Source organism: Pimephales promelas, chromosome 8, assembly GCF_988280905.1.
Source record: "Pimephales promelas chromosome 8, fPimPro1.hap1.1, whole genome shotgun sequence".
NCBI lineage: Eukaryota > Metazoa > Chordata > Actinopteri > Cypriniformes > Leuciscidae > Pimephales > Pimephales promelas.
In genome coordinates this window covers 36,637,959-36,659,884 of record NC_142776.1, presented here as the reverse complement: position 1 = coordinate 36,659,884, position 21,926 = coordinate 36,637,959, and the positions used below count along the sequence as shown (strand labels likewise).

At 38.1% G+C, this 21,926-nt stretch overlaps 1 protein-coding gene across 1 annotated transcript in view; it reads right to left on the bottom strand.

The window, feature by feature from the left end:
* The window catches only part of tox2 (TOX high mobility group box family member 2), a 141,484-nt gene that overhangs the window by 85,167 nt on the left and 34,391 nt on the right, over positions 1 to 21,926 (bottom strand). Inside the window, 1 exon segment of the mRNA XM_089134493.1 lies at positions 7,996 to 8,088. Within this exon segment, the coding sequence (XP_088990619.1) occupies positions 7,996 to 8,088 (93 nt within the window).

Here is a 21,926-nt window from a genome sequence, read left to right as displayed (position 1 = left end):
CAACCATTGGCTCTTATTTGAGATATGAACGAGCAACCCTGAGCAATAACTCTTACCCGCGAGATAACACGACACCTAAAGAAAAATCATAACTGAGATCTCGTGAATATCTCGAGCTTATACTCAACAGCCAAGCAAACTCTGAATGAAAACTGATGTTTATTTGACTCTTTCTGCTTGAATATTTCATGCTTAATTCAATGCGACTTTGTAATTTTTTGTTTCAGAGTGAAAACTGATCCCAAAAGATGGCAAAAATGTTCAATCAAAAGTCATAGCTCTCAAATATTTCTAATCAAAGCTGCTATAAAAGTTCCTTTTTTAGCTCTCCAGCTCTTACTGGATTACGACTACAGACTCATTTCGGTCTGTTTTGTATTATAAAAACTCTTTTAGGTAAAGCGGATACTCAAACTCAAATCTCACTTCAAATCTCCAGAGCAACAACCTTTTCCTCTGGCAACATGTGAAAGACGAGGGAACGAGACTCAGAGAGAGAGAGAGAGAGAGAGAGAGAGAGAGAGCAATAAGCCCTCTGAAAGTAACTGTGTGTGTGTGTGGGCATGAGTGTGTGTGTGTGAGAGAGAGTGTGTGTTTGTGCATGTGTGTGTGTGTGTGAGAGAGAGTGCGTGTGTGTGTGTTGTCAAGAGTGTGTGTGTGAGTGTGTGCGTTGATTAGCTCCAGAGGAAGGTAAAGGTGAGGGTGGGTGTGTGAGTATGCGTGTGCATGTGTGTGAGTGTGTATGTGTGTGCGCGTATGTGTGTGAGTATGCGTGAGCGTGTGTGTGAGTGTGTATGTGTGCATGTGTGTTAATGTGTGAGTGTGTGTGTGTGTGTGTGTGTTGCTCAGCTCCAGAGGAAGCAGAAGATGAGGGTGTGTGTGTGTGCGTGTGTGTGAGTGAGTGAGTGTGTTATGTGTACATGTGTGTAAGTGTGTTTGAGTGCATGTGTGTGAATGCGTGAGTGTGTATGTGTACATGAGTGTGTGTGTATGTGTGTGTGCATATGTGTGTGAGTGTGCGTGTGCGTGTGTGAGTGTGTTGCTCAGCTCCAGAGGAAGCAGAAGATGAGGGTGTGTGTGTGTGCGTGTGTGTGAGTGAGTGAGTGTGTTATGTGTACATGTGTGTAAGTGTGTTTGAGTGCATGTGTGTGAATGCGTGAGTGTGTATGTGTACATGAGTGTGTGTGTTTGTTGCTCAGCTCTAGAGGAAGCTGAAGGTGAGGGTGTGTGTGAGTGAGTGTGTTATGTGTTCATGTGTGTGTGTGTGTGTGTGTGCGTGTCGTGTGTGTGTGTGTGTGTGTGTGTTTGAGTGCATGTGTGTGAATGCGTGAGTGTGTATGTGTACATGTGTGTGTGTGTGTGTTGCTCAGCTCTAGAGGAAGCTGAAGGTGAGGGTGTGTGTGAGTGAGTGTGTTATGTGTTCATGTGTGTGTCTGTATGTGTGTGTGTGTGTGTGTGTGTGTTTGAGTGCATGTGTGTGAATGCGTGAGTGTGTATGTGTACATGAGTGTGTGTGTATGTGTGTGTGCATATGTGTGTGAGTGTGCGTGTGCGTGTGTGAGTGTGTTGCTCAGCTCCAGAGGAAGCTGAAGGTGATGGTGGGTGTGTGAGTGTGTGTGTGTGTACATGAGTGTGTGTGTGTGTTGCTCAGCTCCAGAGGAAGCTGAAGGTGAGGGTGTGTGTGAGTGAGTGTGTTATGTGTTCATGTGTGTGTCTGTATGTGTGTGTGTGTGTGTGTGTGTTTGAGTGCATGTGTGTGAATGCGTGAGTGTGTATGTGTACATGAGTGTGTGTGTATGTGTGTGTGCACATGTGTGTGAGTGTGCGTGTGCGTGTGTGAGTGTGTTGCTCAGCTCCAGAGGAAGCTGAAGGTGATGGTGGGTGTGTGAGTGTGTGTGTGTGTACATGAGTGTGTGTGTGTGTTGCTCAGCTCCAGAGGAAGCTGAAGGTGAGGGTGGGTGTGTGAGTGTGTGTGTGTGTACATGAGTGTGTGTGTGTGTGTTGCTCAGCTCCAGAGGAAGCTGAAGGTGAGGGTGGGTGTGTGAGTGCGGGGGGGTTATTTTAGCTAGTGAGCGGATGTTTAACTGAACCAACTTTTAACTGAACCCTGTGTGTGGAGATGTGAAGATACCGAACAAAGACCTGAAGCTGGTTCCTCCCTCACCGCAACACCTGACGCACGGGACGAGGAGAAACGGCACGTTTCCTCTGAGATCTTCAAGTGCTTGTTCTCAGCTCAACCTTCATGCCCGGGTTTGGTTAGACTTCTTAAGGAGACACTTGATAAAAGGCAGATAATTTTAAACCATTCATATGTAAATGCATGTGCGCATCCGGAAAACTGAGCAAAAAAGAAAAAAGATTTTCTTTTTTTTTTTTACCACTGTCTTTATTTAGATCGTTACTCAGAACTCTGGGCATTATAAAAAAAAAATATGGTGTTTTTTCAGTTTTATTTATGAAAGTGTCAAGACTCTGTGAAAGAACTTAAACTAACTGCAGAATAATGGAATGCACACACACACACACACATCAGGCCCTTCTGCAACAAACAGGTAAAACTAAAAAGAATAGAATATGGTGCAAAAGTTCATTTATTTCAGTAATTCAACTTAAAAGGTGAAACTAATATATTATATAGACTCATTACATGCAAAGTGAGATATTTCAAGCCTTTATTTGTTATAAATGTGATGATTATGGCTTACAGCTTATGAAAACCATTTCACAATATTCTAATATTGAATTTAGAGTTTTCATAAGCTGTAATCATGAAAACTATAATAAATAAAACACTTAAATGTCTCACTTTGCATGCAATGTGTCTATATAATATATTAGTTTCACCTTTTAAGATGAATTAACTTTTGCATGATATTCACATTTTTCAAGTTTCACCTGTATATATAAAAGCATTTCTGTATATTACTATATACTTTTATGTTTTTATGATGATGTCATAAAATAATGATGATCATGTAGTCATTATTATTTTATTTTTTTAACGGTCAGACATACATACTACAAACCAACATAGTGCAGTAGTGAGCAATCTTGTAAATCCATAATTCCATAATAAAAAAGGTAGTCATTATTTTTATGAGATCATGTAATTATGGGTTCCCACACCTTTTGACCAATAAAATCCCATGACTTTTCCAAGCTTTGATGATGAGGATTATTTATATATATACATTTGTAAAAGATTCTATTCATTTCCATGACTTTCTCCAGGCCTAAAAATCTGAAGATTTTATCTGCAAGATTACCATAGTATATGCATGCATTTTATGATGTTTTTATTGGTGTTACTAAAATATTTAAAATAATAAAATACAAACTTACTATAAATTTACAAAAAAAAAGCATGTCATGTAAGTCTTATTCTTTAACACACTATATTAAGGTAATACAAGGTTATTGTTTAATGTAATAAATCAGAATTGTACAATTTCTAGGTTAAAGTAAACCTTAGTATTCCCATATATGCTCAAAAACCATTGTGTCCATCCTGTTTTTTTTTTGTTTTTTTTTTCCGTTTCCAAACAAAAGGTGCTTATTCTTGGACATAATTTTAAATAATATAATGTATAATGAATATAAACATATGCCATGTAAATGTAGGTTTTTGAACACTACCATGATGGCAACACCAGTGCCCATAGCACAAAGAAATATGAACATGGAAACCAAATGCAATCTGCATAATAATCCAGGAAACCAACATTTTCAAATTCCCTGATATTCCAGCTTTTCTCACGGCCGCGGGAGCCCTGATAATGGATCGGCGAGGTACGACTGGTCAGCGTGAGCTGATAAATGATTTACGATGCCGGTTTCTGGAACATCAATACCATCTCGTTTCTAATTAAAAAGAAGCCGCCCACAATATTGCACAAGGCGGCATTCACTCGAGCAGGACGACGAGAAGCTCTTTCCAAAAAGAAAAGCTACCGCAGAGGATCTTTCAGTGTTTTGGAACATTTTTATTTCCACAGTCTCACATTTTCAGTTAATATGCTGAGTGGATCAATTGAAGGCACACACACACTTCGAGATTTTCCAGTGACTCAGACGAGTTTTACTTTGTTAAATACGGACGTCCTTTCAAGTAACGGAAAGTGAAAAAGGAAACATGGGTAATTCTGAGTCAAACATGCTCACTTTTGAACGTGAGTCACTTTTGTGTGTGTGTGTGTGAACGGCATTGCAAACATATCCGCAACTGCAAAAACACCATTGCATGAGCACAAAATAAAACCATGCCTACGATCTATAAAGATGCTGCTAAAATGACTGTTCATGCACGTGCATTTGCTCATTCAACAAATGTACGAATGTAACTGTGTTTGAACTCACATTATAAAAATGCATTTTTAAATATTGGAAAAATTCACACAGACATTCATTCTTCTCATGCTCAAAGCAACGAAAAGTGACCACATGATATTCACTAACAAATAATTGCACCAAGGGCCATGATGATATTCTCTGAAATACCATGCAAGACCATTGTGCATGAATATGGTGATCATTCAGTGTCATGGCATTACCATCTGTATGTTTTGTGAGTCTAAGTAGTTACACTTGACTGGTTTTTGGCTCAAACTTGAACTTTATCCGGTAGCGTGTGTGTGTGTGTGTGTGTGTGTGTGCAGGAGGTTATGTTGGGTGTGAAGTGTGGCCCTATGTGGACTTATAGAGACTCTAAGTTCATCATGTGACCCCCAGAGAACCACAAACCCACCACAGACAAACAGTCACAGTCAGACAACAGGGGGCGCTAGAGAAAACCCTGATCCAAAACCCAGTGAACTGAAGACATAAACCACGATGAGTGGAAAAACAAATCCAATATGGTGGCTGTGTCAATATTAATGTTAATTTAGGGTGAGCAACTCTCCTGTTTTCCCAGGACAAGTCCTGTTTTCAAATAACAATATAACAATTTTCTATCCATACAGAGGAGGCATAACCTACTTTAAATGTAGTGAAATTAATAAGGTATCTTTGAGTAAACTTCGAGTATCATTTGAGTAGGCCCATCTGTTTGCCAGGCCGAGTGTCCTGGTTTTTGTTAATCAAAATATGGTCACCCTAGTTAATTATACTTATGTTTTTATTGACAGAATCAATCTTTATAGTTTGGTTATTTCACCTAATATTTGTGTGTCGTGTTTTTATTCTTATTGAAGCATTGAGTCATTAGTTTAGTTGAATCATTGAGTTGAGAAAGTAATCCAGTCACTAGTGTCGTGGTTTCATTTCAGTTCCTGAACACCGAAGGCCCGTTCTTAAGCGAATAACTACGTCGCATTCGTCACCTGCCACTTTGAATGCCCAAGCTCTTTAAAGTCGGCAGATTCTGATTGGATGTTTTTATCATTCATCATTCATTTGTCTGAAAGCGATTCCAATGATTGTCATCACTGTGGTGTGGACTTCACTGTTCCCGTGAAATTAGAATAATTATTCATTTATATATTAAAGGGTGGGTATAATGTCCTTTTCACAAGACGTAAAATAAATCTCTGATGTCCCCAGAGTGTGTATGTGACATTTTATCTCAAAATACCACACAGGTATTTTTATATATCATGTTAAAGTTGTCACTTTTCGAGGGTTAGCAAAAACGCACCGTTTTGTGTCTGGCCCTTTAAATGCAAATGAGCTGCAGCTCCCGACACAGTGGGCGGAGCTTCAAGAGTGTTTGCGTTAGCAGCTCCAAGTACCTCACGCAGACACATGCTAATATCAGAAACGGTTCTGCCTTTTATGTTTAAACCGGAGTCAGACAAAGATGGAGAGACCAAACAGGACATCTCTGAATGGTTAGTTGATTATTTTTTGTTTCTGATGTGGAGTTAACAATCTTCAATTAGCATATTCTGTCAGGATAATCTTGTATAGGAACTGTTGTGAAATACACACACAGAGTAGCCTAACTTTCTTTTGCATGTGAAAAGACGGATGCTACAGTTTGAGCTGACTCACAAATGTACTCTTCTACAACAGCTCTTCCTCTTCTCAACATTGACTGTTGCTGTGTCCGAAATCACCCATTACTCACTATATAGTGGACTATAGTGAGCTCGCCATTTTGAAGTGCTGTCCGAATGTATAGTGATGATTATTATGCCATTTAGTCCACTCAATGTATGCATTTTGAAAGGTAGTGTACAACCGATGGTCACTAACCTAAGCCCTACATACCATCATGCATTGCGCTGATTATAAAAATAAGTTATAACAGAGCCAGTCTAACGGAGAGCCTTGGCACTTCCTATTAGCCCCGTTGTGTTTCATCCTGGTTGCAGTTCCATTAGAATTCCACTGGGGGTGATCGCGGGCGAGAGCAGAATGAATGAGAGTCTATGGGGCTAAACGGCTAAATGTGTCTCTTTCACCTGCTTGTCGTTGACATAGATTTTATTGTTGATTCCGCCAGTTCAATATAGATTATAGGGCAAAAGTCGAATGAACGAGTACTTATGTCCTTTTGATTTCTTACAGGTTAGGCCGTTGTTGGCCGGAAAACGCTAGCATTCTGCTATTGTGTGACGTCATCACATTTCTGAACGGATTTTTAGAACAGATAAGTGAACTTAAAAATGCAATTTTCAGCTGAGTGTATTATCTTAGCCCTCCCTTTTAAATGCAACTTTAAAATTACTTGACAAAAAATTACATCCTGAGAAAAGTGGATTCCCCATTGACTCCCATTCATTCTGCACTCGACCGCGAGCGCCCCCGCATGGACAGAGACGTGTTACTGCAGCCAGTCCAGAACCCGGAAAGTAACCAGCCAGTACCAATTCTTTTCAATTAGACATTCTCTGGTTATAATCATGTGTGGAGTAGCGAATTATAACAAAAACAGCCAGAAATCACTTTTAGTTTTTAAATTTTGGAGAAATAAGCTCATTATAATGTAATGTATTTATTTTAAAAAATCTATGTAGCCCAGAGCCGGCTCGGCACCAGCTGAGAGACGATCGAGTAGTGTCCAAGTGGTGTTTCTATTATGCTGGTGAGCTCACTATATAGTGCTCTGGTCTCTACCCCCAACATAGGGAGATTTCGGATTTCGTGTTACCGGGGGGCGGGGTTTTATGTACATTTTAGGGTTAGTGATGTCACTGTCACTTGTGTAGTTCTACCAGCCGTTTGTTGTAGTCCTTAAAAAGCGATTTCTTTAAAAGCAAATATCTCTCTTTCCTTTGAACGTTGAGCGCTGTAACTTTGCCGATGTTGTTTGTGCTCAAACAGAAACATTACACACTAACTAAAGTTAGAAAGTGAAATCATATTCAACCACCCCTTTAATTTATATCGGAAATAAATGCCTTTCCCATCTGATGTGTGATGGGAAACGGGAGTAGAGCGAGTTCAGCAAAAGGCAGTTCGAAGGCATCAAAACTGTAATTTTGACGTCAGTTGGTGGAGTTGGTGGACATAGACACTCCATTATTGATTTTGGTGTTTGCGTACTTGCATAAACTCCTATAAATAAATGTGCTTTATTGGTATCTATGGTTTCATGAAGGAACTTTATCATCCATAGATCCTTTACAGGTTCTTTATACTAGAAAAAGTTATTAAAACACTAAGTGACACATAATCCCAGCAAGCAATTTTGCGTTTAACGACATCTAATAGCCGTTCCAAACACAGCCCAGACGTCTAGACTAAAACAAGGCAAAATTTAATAGACGTCTAACCATCGCCCAATAATAAGCTAGTCATCTACAATATATGTCAAAGAAATGAAACACCTAATCACTCTTGACTTTGATAATATGATGGAATATCATTCATCTCACGCGATATTTAGGCAAAAACGACATGCAACCAAATTCAAGGTTATTTTGGCGGACGATATCGGGTCTATAGTTAACCAAGATGGTGAAATGACCGTTTAGACTGGTCAGTAGCATCTCACTAGGGTTTGTATCACATCTGAAGAGGAAGATGAAGGTGTGGAACGGGTCTCACCCCTGAAGAGGGCAGTCTTTTCTCCTCAGGGTTGTGTCTCACGGGTAATGCGCCGTACAGCCTAACACCTCGATCTCCTACACTGAATCTGCTCTGTAGAGATGGAGAAAAGAGGAGAAGAAGAGGGTAAAGACGGAAGGAGACAGAGAGGAGAGAAAACAGGACAACGGATCCAACTTAGAAGTGAAACAACTGATTCATCATTGACAAACAACCAATGAGAGCTTCACAAATCATCCATTTTTTTCCCCCTCACTGACATTTTACCATAATCCACCTCGTAATATTATGACTATATGGCTCAGGTCCCTCCTTCAATGTGTGTCTATGGGACTTTTATCATCCAGTGGATGTAAACTGTGTCTTTAATACTTCAGGCGTTTGATCACATCATGATCAGCTCTAGTGCTAGTGATGATTGACTTAAATGCTACTATAACATATTGTGCTCAGCAGGAATAATGACATATGAACTGATTTCAGTCAGTCATTCTGGCCTCTTCCCACTGTGTGTTCATGTATCTGTGTGTGTGTGAGAGAGAGAGATCTCCTTTTGTCCCACTCTGTGTGTGAGGCTTGTTTGAGGAAACGCTCCCGGCAGGAGTTTTGGCAGTCTGGGTTTAGGAATCGGAGCAATCCAACACCTAATGATTCACACAAGAGAGTGTGCCAAACACACACACATAGAGACATATGAAACGATGTAGTGTACTTGTAGTGCACACCGCTGTCTCTCAAATGACCTGAGAGAAAAATGACAACCGGATGATGAAATATGCGCCCTCTGGCTCATTAACATCATAACATGGTACAATTATACGGTTATACCATGGTGTTCTTTGAGCCCGGCATCTTGAATAAAACATCATTTGATGATGTTGAGTTCAAAAATATTAATAAAAACTTTCCATCATGTACAGTTATATATATATACAGGTCAAACTCTTTAAAGTGATTTACATATAGTGTGAGGAAGATTTAACATCAAACTTAATTGAAAACATGTTTATTTTTGGCATTATTTTTGATTCAGTGATACTTTGAGATGTACATATCCAAAGAAATACTTTGTTTGTGTGTATGAGTCTCTAAAATAAACATATATTTATTTATATGCTACACCACCATGCATCATATATCGCTGAATGAAATCTAATATTTGTTGTTTGCTGATTACAGAAATAGTCACTCAAAACACACAAAAAGAGTTATTTTAATGCTAATATATGTAGAAATATCATTCATTTATTTCAGTAATTCAACTTTAAAGGTGAAACTAATATATTAAATAGACTCATTACATGGAAAGTGAGATATTTCAAGACTTTATTTGTTATAATTCTGATTTATAGCTTATGAATTAGAATATTGTGAAAAGGTTTTCATAGCTGTAAGCCATAATCATCACAATTATAACAAATAAAGGCTTGAAATATCTCACTTTGCATGTAACGAGTCTATATAATATATTAGTTTCACCTTTTAAGTTGAATTACTGAAATAAATGAACTTTTGCACCATATTCTAATCTTTTGAGTTTCACCTGTATATATATTAGCTTTAAAATAACTCCTTTTGTGTGTTTTGACTGACTTTCTGTAATCAGCAAACCAAAATTAGTAGAAAACAGCGATATATGAATGATGCATGGTGGTGTAGCATATACATATAAGTTTATTTCAGACACTCATACACACAAACAAAGTATTTCTATGGACATGTACATCTCAAAGTATCACTGAATCAAAATACTGTCTTTGCATTGCCAAAAATAAGCATGTTTTCAATAAAGTTTGATGTTAAAACCTTCCTCACACTAATATATGTCGATCAGTTTCTCTCAGCCAGTCGTTACACGTGAGCGCTACGTGTAACATCCCACACGTGAGCGCTAGATGATTCTGCATATCGCTGTGAATCAGAAAGTGTCGTATGACTAACAATATGCTGTCAAGTAAATCTGAAGTGCTGTATTTAGCGCGTGAGAATGTCCCTCATCAGATGTGGCAGATCGGGCCGGCCGCGGCGCTAATCGCTCAGACAGATTGAAGGGATTGTGGGATGTTGTCATCTATGCTTCTTTCTTTCTCTCTGATTTGTATTTCGGTCTCATTGTCTAAACTTAGACACACAACAGGGGTTTTCTGCACCTCGAGTCTTCCTGTTAACCACTGCACGTGTCCGTAATCGACCTGGAAACTTTACTGTAACCCGTGGGTGACTTTAGGGGACATTTCTGAATGTTTCGAACCAGAATGATTGTGGTTAAATCACTCGTTTGACTGGAAGATGAGGCTCATAGATTAAAATTAGATGACACATTGTTTTGTATTCCTGTTACGGCTACTAATACATCACACAAACATCACAAAACATTTGCAAAAAAATACAGAAGAAGCTTGAAACGCCAACCTATTCTTCAAAGTAATGTCCCTCAATGAATCGATCACAATAAAACCAGTGTAATTGTTAACTGAAACTAAAATGATTTAAACAATGAAAACATCACTATTAAAGGAATAGTTCATGAAAATTATATAATTTACTCAAACTCAAGTTGTTTCAGACACAAAAGAACCAAACAATTGTTGGACCCCATTGACTTCCATAGTATTTTTGTTCCTACTATGGAAGTCAATGGGGTCCACGAGCTGTCCGGCATTCTTCAAAATATCTTCTTTTGTGTTCAGCGGAAGAAAGAAACTCTTACAGGTTTGAAAATACTTAAAATTTAAGTGAACTATTCCTTTAAATGAACCAGCAGAGGACGTTTAAAATCAAACAAACAAGACGAAATCTGCATCAAAGAGAAACCCAAAGCACCAGCTGCTAGATGCAAATATTCCCTAAACCGCAACACCATTACTGCAGTTTGAATATTGGATATTATTACAATGCAAATTGCACAGGGCCAGAGATTAAGTTGCAATTATGGCCTGAAAAGCATCTAGACGGGTGGAATGATTCTATTCCCGGCGCTAAAGCACTGGGCCGTCCACAGTAGGGATGTACTTAGTAATATTAAATATAGTATAAAATACTAGGTGGTGTGGCTGCGTACTACAGTATGTGATGATCATGCCGAACACTTAAAGGAGTAGTTCACTTTTAAAAAAAAAATGTTGCTGATAATTTACTCAGCCTATGTCTTCCTTTCTTCAGTCGGAAAGAAATTAAGGTTTTTGATGAAAACATTCATGTAATGGACTTTAATGGGAACCAAATGGTTCAAGGTCCAAATGAGAGTGTCATCATCTTTCATCATCAATTCATCGTCTGGTGTCGTTTAAAGTCTTTGAAGCTGCACTGAAACTGTTTTTTGGACCTTGAACCGTTTGGTCCCCATTGAAGTCCATTATATAGAAAAAATCCTGGAATGTTTTCATCAAAAACCTTAATTTCTTTTCCACTGAAGAAAGGAAGACGTGGACATCTTGGATGACATGGGGATGAGTAAATTATCAGCAAGTTTTTTTACTTCTTTAACGCTTGCATATCATACGATGTTATATTTGCCGTGAAACTTCCGAGTAATGTTCATGGTGCTTTTCATTGTTCATTGTGATTGCGTCTGGAACGAATACTGTAAAAGGTCCTGATTTTAATTTATAATGTTTTTAGTCATATATGCTTCAAAGAGGAGCGCGAGGGTGTCGGATGAGTGAATCTTCATTGAACTGGTGCTCTAAGTTCTGTCCAGTAACAGACGCGTTTTTCATTAAACATAATCAAAACAAACGAATATAAAAGTGGGCGGCCATTTATAAATGAGATACGACTCCGGCTGACTTTCTCTTTGGAGTGATCGTTAGATTTCTCGTTAGTCTCTCACAGATTCTTTCTCATTATGCAAATAGGGGGAATTGTTTTTCGGTTCTGTGTGTGTGTGTGTTTAATTAGGATAGCACAGAAAAATGAGGATGGGGTTCTGCTGAAGAGAACACAAGACAAACACACACACACTCATATACACACTCACACAATTTATGATAAATGATAAAATCTTTTATGTCTCCATTTTATTACCAGAAAAAACAACTTTTTTTCATATATATATATATATATATTATTTTTAAATGCTGTCTAAGTTTAATGATTCATAATACATGATTTAAATTTATTAGACATGCTTTTTGATTTCTAAAAAAATGACATGCCCGCCCTGAAAAAAATCCAAGAGTGTTTGTGTCTGTGTGTGTGCACACACACACAGACACACACATTCAAACCATGAAAGTATAATTTTTTTAACTGTTTTTAAAAATGTATTATTCATTTTATGAATTTTTTTTTCAAATTCATGACATTCCCGAGTGAACTGAGATTCTCCAGCCGAATACACCGTGACACACACATTATTTCTGAGGGACGATGATGCTTATCTGTGACATTTAGCTACTTAAAACTAATCTAAAGTGAAGGAATGATCCGACCGATGGCTTTTATTTCTGCACAAATCTCCAAAGCACACGATGTTCCCACAGGCCTTTGCGTCGAAAACATCTCGTGCTGGAAGCTGTCCAGTTAATAACTGTGTTTTTGCAATCAACATATTGTTTCAGCCACGTGAAGATGAGTGACGTGTTTAAACGAGTGAGACAGAAATGAAAATAAGCTGATGTTAAAATAGAAATATTCTAGCAAACACATCGTTAGGGTTTTATGATTGGCCGGGGCGTTACCATGCGGTTGCTAAGGTGTTCACATCAAGCGTTACTATACAGTGTCTAGGGAGAGCGATAATGATGACTGACAAATTCCACCGAAAATAGAAATAAAAAGCATGATTTAAGTATGCAGTGAGTCTGTAAGTGCACATGCGTGGATAAGCGTTTCTTTCTGAGGCTGTCAAACTCACAGTCAGAGTGAGAACAACACAAGCCAATCACGTTACTTTCATTTCAAATGCATTACTGTACGACCCTCAGAACAGCCAATCAGAGGCGGGTTTGTCTTCTCACCCACCATTGCAGCTGTAAAGGTGATGCTGACTGGATCATATGATTCAAACTGAAAACACATTCTGACTGTCAATCATCCCTTTGCCTTTACATAATCACAAGGCTGCTAACAAAACTTCTAATGAGTAAAAACATGCACATGCAGTGATGCCTACAGGAAAGAAGAATCACTAATGAGATCTCGTTAACATCTCAGTTGTTTCTCACAGACTGAAAAAAGGGTTAAACGAGGATTTTTTTTGATGCTTCCTACTTCTCAGATGTTTCTTTTGACAGAAAGACTGTCGTTCTGTCATTACAACTCTTGAGTTTTTGGCATCATAATGGATTTGACAATGTTGATATGTTTGGTCTAGGCAGAATAGATCTGCTACTCTGCTGTTTTTATTCCTGCTTATGGATATTTATGCTGCTTTTGGTTATTGATGCTGCTTTTGGTTATTGCTTATGGATATTGATGCGGCTTATGGATATTGCTGCTGCTTTTGGTTATTGCTGCTGCTTTTGTTTATTGATGCTGCTTTTGTTTATTGCTTATGGATATTGATGCTGCTTATGGATATTGCTGCTGCTTATGGATATTGATGCTGCTGTTGGTTATTGATGCTGCTTTTGGTTATTGCTTATGGATATTGATGCTGCTTATGGATATTGCTGCTGCTTATGGATATTGATGCTGCTTTTGTTTATTGATGCTGCTTTTGTTTATTGCTTATGGATATTGATGCTGCTTTTGTTTATTGTTGCTGCTTTTGGTGATTGCTTATGGATATTTATGCTGCTTTTGGTTATTGCTTATGGATATTGATGCTGGTTTTGTTTATTGCTTATGGATATTGATGCTGCTTTTGTTTATTGATGCTGCTTTTGGTTATTGCTTATGGATATTACTGCTGCTTTTTTTATTGCTGCTGCTTTTTTGCTTATGGATATTGATGCTGCTTTTGGTGATTGCTTATGGATATTTATGCTGCTTTTGGTTATTGCTTATGTATATTGCTGCTGCTTTTGTTTATTGCTTATGGATATATTGATGCTGCTTTTGTTTATTGCTTATGGATATTGCTGCTGCTTTTGTTTATTGCTGCTGCTTTTGGTTATTGCTTATGGATATTACTGCTGCTTTTGTTTATTGCTGCTGCTTTTGTTTATTGCTTATGGATATTACTGCTGCTTTTGTTTATTGCTGCTGCTTTTTTGCTTATGGATATTGCTGCTGCTTTTTGTTTATTGCTTATGGATATTGCTGCTGCTTTTTGTTTATTGCTTATGGATATTGCTGCTGCTTTTTGTTTATTGCTTATGGATATTGCTGCTGCTTTTGTTTATTGCTGCTGCTTTTGGTTATTGCTTATGGATATTACTGCTGCTTTTGTTTATTGCTGCTGCTTTTTTGCTTATGGATATTGCTGCTGCTTTTTGTTTATTGCTTTATGGATATTCCTGCTGCTTTTGGTTAATGCTGCTTTTGTCTATTGTTGCTGCTTTTGGTTATTGTTTATGCTGTTATTGCTGCTTATGGATATTGCTGCTGCAAGTAACACATGCTGCTTTACAACATAGCAAACATGAATTCCCCATAGCAGATCTATACAGGTGGTGCTACAGAAAATGCTGACCAAATATTTGAAAGTTGAGCCGCGATCTCATTGGCTACTGATATATCAGGAACCAATCAGGTGTGCCACAGAGAGAATTATGTGATTGCAATCCTGTGAATCAAATCTCAGTATGACCTCAAACATTTCTCATCAAATGGAGTTGCTCTCCACATTAATTTTAAAGAATTAGTTGTCACTCATTAGGAAATCCTAGGATAAACATCTAAGATAAAGTTGATATTTCAATGACACATAATAACTAATGTCCTGAGCTCTGATCAAGCTATAAAATGTTCCTGTAATAATTGGAGTGTAAGCTTGACAACAGGTTTCTGTCGCCGAACCAATGGCATTGGAGCGCCGTCAGGCTTCTCCGTTCCCCATCCTCTTTCTTTCCAGAGTATTTGGAGTTATGTCATCCTTCCATACACAGTAATGACAAAAAAAGAGGCCGCATTAAAATAATCTTCCGTTTGCAGGCCAGACAAAAGAAGGAAAGTGATTTCTTAACATGAAAGCAATCTACTTAGAACCATCTGCTCGTCGTCTAAATCAAAAGTGCTGTTTCCAGAGAAAAGCCGTCCAAACACTCGCTGCCAAACGCACATTTGAGACGTGATGGAGTTTGAAGAAGCCAAGTTGCAAAAACATTGTTCTCGCAAGTTAAGACAAACTCATTTGGATACTAACAGGCAGACAACAGACCAGAGAAACTTATTATCCTGAATTCAGTCCAAATCAGCACACGCTGTAAAAAATATTATTTCAATTAGAACTGAAAAGTGTTTTACATACAGTCTGATGCCATAAGAGAAGTGTGTGTGTGTGTGTGTGTGTGTGTGTTCTGCTGTTGTGCAGGATTTTCACCTGCTGAACGATAAAACACCAGATAACAGAAACACTTGGGCCTATAATTAACCACATAGCAACACCATAGCAACCACATACCATCACCCTAAAATTCACTCCTCTTTAGCAACCACATAGCAATGCCCTAGCAACAACCCAGAACAATAAAATACATTTTGCCACAATGCAACCACAATGCACCAACACTGCTTTACTCAGATTTTCTCAGCAACCGTATAGAAACGCCCTAGCAACCATCCAGAAAAGCATAGCAACTGCAAAGCAATGCTCTAGTAACCACCAAAACACATAGCAGAACACTAATAATCACTCAAACCTCCTTAGCAACACCCCGGCAACCACACAGTACAGCCTAGCAACTGTGAATGCCCTAGCAACCACCAAAACACTTTAGCAACCACATATCAGAACAGCAAAAATCACTCAGATCTCCTTAGCAACTACATAGAAACGTCCTGGCAACCTGGCAAAGTTTTTCACTTTAAAAGTCTAGTTTGAGTTCAACGAAAGAAAGGCGAAATCATGAATGCATTCGACAAACAGCAGAAAAAATAAATTAGTCCAACAGCAGAAGAGATCATATTGAAATCCCGTAAAGCAAAAATAGGTGAAATATATTTATGTACATGAATGTCTAATACCTTTCTAACATGTCAGACATTTATTGGTGTATCCAGAGCATTAGGCTGGCGACAGTGCTAGCGACAGTTTTAGCTCGTGAGTATGAGACCTTCTGATCCTGCCATGTGTGTGTGTGTGTGTGTGTGTGGTGATATCATGGGGTTTATTTTCCACAGCAGATGTCTCGTGTTGAACAACACAATAAATTGGCGTCCATGCTGACAGACAGATCAACATGAAGATATGAGAGACACACATGTAAACACACTCTCAAACACACACAAATACAAACACTATCATTTAATCTTAGGCAATTAATTCAGGTGTGCATATGCAGGTGTCATCAAATTAAATCTCATTTTAGCTCCTCATATTCCTCACATCTCCATAAAGTTAATGTTTAATTGAAAAGATATTAAAAGATATGAAAGAGCAACCTCACTGGTTTCCAAAGTAAGATAAAAAAAAAAAAAGCTTCATAAAAACGTCTTTTACCACCACATTCATAATAAGAGTTCATAACAAAGTAAAACGCAACAGGTTTGAGTTTAGCAGCCAAATAATGTTCACATGTGTGTGGCGCCTGACAATTAATTCCCTAAAAATAAACCTTAACGGTTTCATCAGGAATAATGTTGAATCTGGCAGGCGTGTGTTTACTTTATGAGTAATGCAATTACATAAACTAACACCGGCACATTTCACAGTGTGTGTCTTTCCACACAGCGCTGATCCGAGGTCAGTTTCTTCTCCAACACTGATGATGCAGCTGTGGCCATGTAGAGAGAAACACCGGGACCGACTGCAAATAAGTGACTTTTTAAATGTGCAATATCTTGGTCTAAGTTCAGCGGAGTGGGTGATTGTGTGTTATCTCTGCTGAAAGAGATGATTCATGTTTTCTGCCCTGGAGTCCTTTGCACCGCAGTGATGGCTACAGCAAACTGTTTGTGTGATACTGAAAGTGCATGCTCAGATATTGTGGTCGGCACAAAATTGTCGTTTTAACGGCATGAATCCAGGTCTGTCGGAGATGTGCAATAGATTATATTACGACAGCACTCGAGAGCTCGGCCTATAGACAGCACATAGACAGCACATAGTCTACTGAGGCTGCATCATAACTCAAAAACACTACGAATGCTCAATGTTGTACATCACTGCATTGCACAAAATTGCTATATATACATACATAATATGCACACACACTATTACTTATCTAAATGGGGACATTCCATAGACGTAACGTTTTTTATACTGTACAAACTGTGTATTCTGTACACTTATGTGCTTGTGTGAATCGCATGGATGGTCAAGTGTATTTCAATGGCATCTGTTTGATGCTAAAATATATTTTCCTCAACTATAGTTAAGTTCCCTATGAAGAGCCAACCCTCAACTTTGAAAATTCCCACTTTATTCCCATTTGTTCCCATAAATTCCTGTTAATTCCCTTCAATTCCCATGGAAAGTTTCCATCTTTGAAAATTCCCAGAATTTTGCAACCCTACTTACACTAACCCGACCCCTAAATCTACCCATCATACACACACACACACACTAACCCGACCCCTAAACCTACCCATCACACACACACACACACACACACACACACACACACACACACTAACCCGACCCCTAAATCTACCCATCATACACACACACACACATACACACACTAACCCAACCCCTAAACCAACCCATCACACACAACTTTCTGTATTTTTACATTTATAAAAAACATTTAATTACTTTATTTTTATAACATATTTAGAAATGAGGACATCTCTAAATGGAGGTTTTTGGAGATTTTGTCAGCTTTTGGTCACTTCTGGGTACAAATTTGTCCCCAAAATATAGTAAAATAGGTACAGTACACACACACACACACATATATATGTTTTTTGTATTTAGTACATACATGCAGTATATATATATATATATATATATATATATGTATATATTAAAAACCTTTTTTGCTCATCCTAAGAGTATTACAATATTTTGTATGCTTTGCATCTATATTGTGCCTGTGATGCCTATAAATGTTGTCTAGGTAGGCAGCTCACTAGGTTTTATAACACATGCACAGTTATTAATGGCTTTTGTGTTGTTTGAAGATGTGCTTTACAGTGTGTAAATGCTCTACTGTTGTACCACTCCATGAATAGTCATTAACATTGAGAATGGCTTGTGTGTGTGTGTGTGTGTGTGTGTGGTGGGGCACACAATACACAGATTGTCTTTATCTGACTGTGTGATATGCGCAGTGAAATAAACCCTGGTAATGCCTGACATTGCATTCATCGGAGGAGACTCTCGTGAGCATGTCTGCGCTGTTAATCTGCAGGGAATGTTATGAAGAAACACACACATGGTCCATTAATGTGAAATGGCTGTAAATGATACAACATGCGTTGGTTTGTGTTACAGGTAACAAAACCCTGGCAGCTGCTCTCGGGGTCTCGCATCAGTGGAGACACACACCAAACACAACGCGAGTGTGTGTTCACATCAAAATCACATGACACCAGTGTTACATATATGTTCCTCAATCTATATAACAGTATTATGGCAATGCAAGCAAGGTAATACCATAGTAAAGCAATATACCATAGATTGGAAGCAATCTGAAATAATACATAAATATTAATCCCATGGTACAGTATTTATCAAAGTACTACAGTATTGGGATCTGAAGATAAGAAACATGTATGTATTGTATATGAACTAAGTAAACAACTAGTCGCTCTCATTAGGATTTAAGTTAGCATTACATATATTTAAGAAATGGTGCTCCTACAATAGCTTTTCATTATACATACAGTATAAGTAAACATATGCATAATAATATACAGCTATTACAGCATACTTTATAATATGCAGCATATACAGGCGCTGTAACCGTTCCCCGTTTCTTCACCAGTTCCTTTTAATTAGTCCTACGCTGTAACAAAATATGTAAAAATATACTAAATGAATAAAAACTATAGATAGGTTTGTTTTTTGCAAATCTGCATTTATTCTTTCTTTTTTCTGTTTTTGGTTTGATTATATCCTTAAACGTTCCATACAGTTTGATAAATCTACAAAAATTAGCATTATATTATCACCAAAATATCAAAATGAACTTCTAATGAATTGTTCCTCTCGCTGACAGCTATCTATCAAGCTAACGTTCCCTTGCTGATCAATGGATAACTTTAGCTCTATATATTATATTTAATTCTATTATCATTATTTTCCCAACATGCATTAAAAGCAATTTAATAAAGAAGATTTGAAACGTTTCCTAAATGCATCTGCATATCGCTGTGAAATGTTTGGCCTTGAAGGAAAGTCCGAAAGGAAAGTGGTCTTGAATATCAGAATACAGGCGGCACTCTAATCTGGTTCAGGTCCATCTTGCTCCTGCGATAAGCTTTGCCAATATGGTATCCGTTTCTGCTTGTTTCCTTGGCCGGTTGCCCAGCGTCCATTGTTTTCCCTCCATATCCCACCCTGCACTCGTTTACTGCTCCCTCCTTCCCTGTTTGTTCACCGCAGCAACCGTCCTGCGCCCTGATTGGCCCAGATATCTGGCAGCTCAATTAACCGGTAATGTAGTGTTTACCTTTCAGACCACTGAAGAGGAAGACCAGATGTCAACACACACACACACACATGCAATGGGTTTGTGAGTCACTTGGTGCAAAGGTGAATCTCACAAAACCTGTTAAAAGGACATCCAGGTCACATCTTACGGCCAAAAAAATAAAGATTAATTAAGAGAAAAACATAATATATGACATATAAGAAAGGAAATAGTTATATATGACCATTTTAAAATATAAGCAAAATATACAGGCTAATGAATACCAAAAAACACAATGTATATATGTTTATATAGAGTATATTAGAGCTGTCAAACGAATAATCGTATCCAAAATAAAAGTTTGTGTTTACATAATATATGTGGGTGCACTGTGTATAATTATTTTGTATTATAAATACACACACATGCATGTATATTTAAGAATTTGTTTTTATTAATTTATAAAATATTTATATTTAATTTAAATTATATATAAATCTATGTACATGAAAATATTTCTTAAATATATACAAGCATGTATGTGTATTTATATATATATATATATATAATAATTATACACAGTGCACCCACATATATTATATAAACACAAACTTTTATTTTGGATGCGATTAATCACGATTAACAGCCCTAATATATATAATGCATGACAATTAAACACATATAGCCCTTGTGTTTCTATTAAAATATGTAGATTTAAGCAAAACAACAACAACGTTTTGCAATGCGATTCATTGTCATGAATATTGAATTTTTGGGGAGAAAAAACTTCAGGCAAATATGATTTATTTATCGATTAACTTGTATTATTTTGGGATGAGGTATATGACCTATAAGTTTCGTTCCTAGTGACGTCCCATGAGTGTCGTTTATGAACCACAAATATTTCCGTGATATAAATCTGTGAACCCCCCCCGGGCTAATGCTTTATTATCAACACATGGCTTACGCAAAGCTAATAATTAAAGAAAAGAAAAGCAATCAATGTATTAGAGAGGTGCGTGTTTTTTTTGGGAAGAGAGCCTGCCGTCTGTGAGGAGAGAGAGAGAGCGAGGGAGCGCGGGACTCCTTCATTCAGCGGTTGCCAGTTGTATAATGAGAGTGTCAGTGTGTGTTAGCGTGTCTGTCGACTGCTCGCTCTCTCCAGCTGTAGACAGCCCTCATTAGCCCAGTAATGGCATGCCGTAGGGCCTTTCACCACAGAAAGGTAAAGAGAGAGAGACACAGATTTTACAGTAAAATGAAGTCCTGCGGCGGAGAGACGATATAAAGGCCAGCGAGACGGATCCGCCCCGGGGGACGCCGTCGTCGCTACAGTCTATTAGCACGTAATAAGATCAGCGGCAACATGACACAATTACACCCGCCCACAAATTAAAAACCAACAAACTGCTGTGTAAATGAATTAACAGTCGCGCGCGATTGCATCTTTTAAGTGTTTACACAAACGTACACCCGTTTGTCACGTCGGTTAGCGGTTCAGCGCTCGGTCAGGATGGATGCCTGCGTCGGGTCAATGCCGTTCGCCTCGAAACACATCGTTAATTAGGAGATTCATTCTGGGTTTGATGAAGAACGTGGCGGATACGGTCGGTTATGATTGAGCTGATGATTTATTGTTCCTCGGTTCTAGAGTCGACTGTTTTTCACATCAACATTCAGGAGAAACACTCTTTTCTCTTTTCTCATTTCCAGACCCAAATGCCAGAGAAGTGTGGCGCGTTCAAGCCCGATCGGCCTGTCGAGATACGCTTGAGATGGGATGATAAGAAGGTCAATGAGGTCAGACACACAACAGAGGGGAACAGAAAACAGACCTGCATGGATTCTGCAGAGCATGTGTATGAAGACATGCTTTAACGTTAATGCATTTATCTGTGTGTCCACAATTCCCTAGTAGTAATACCATGGTGCCAGGCCATAAAAATAATACAATGGTGCAAAATACCCTTTTATTACCATGGTTGCTTGCCAAGAAAAAATAATATAGTATTACCATGGTGCATCTCCAAAGAAATACGGTCACAACTATTAACTAAATAATATCGCCTCAATAAGTAGATGTTAAAGGGATACTCCACTTTTTTTGGAAATAGGCTCATTTTACCACTCCCCCAGAGTTAAACAGTTGAGTTTTACCGTTTTCGAATCCGTTCAGCCGATTTTCTGATATTTAGAAGAATGTCAGTAACCAGACAGTTTCTGGTCTCATTGACTTCCATAGTATTTTTTTTTTCCTATGGAAGTCAATGAGACCAGAAACTGTTTGGTTACTGATATTCTTCT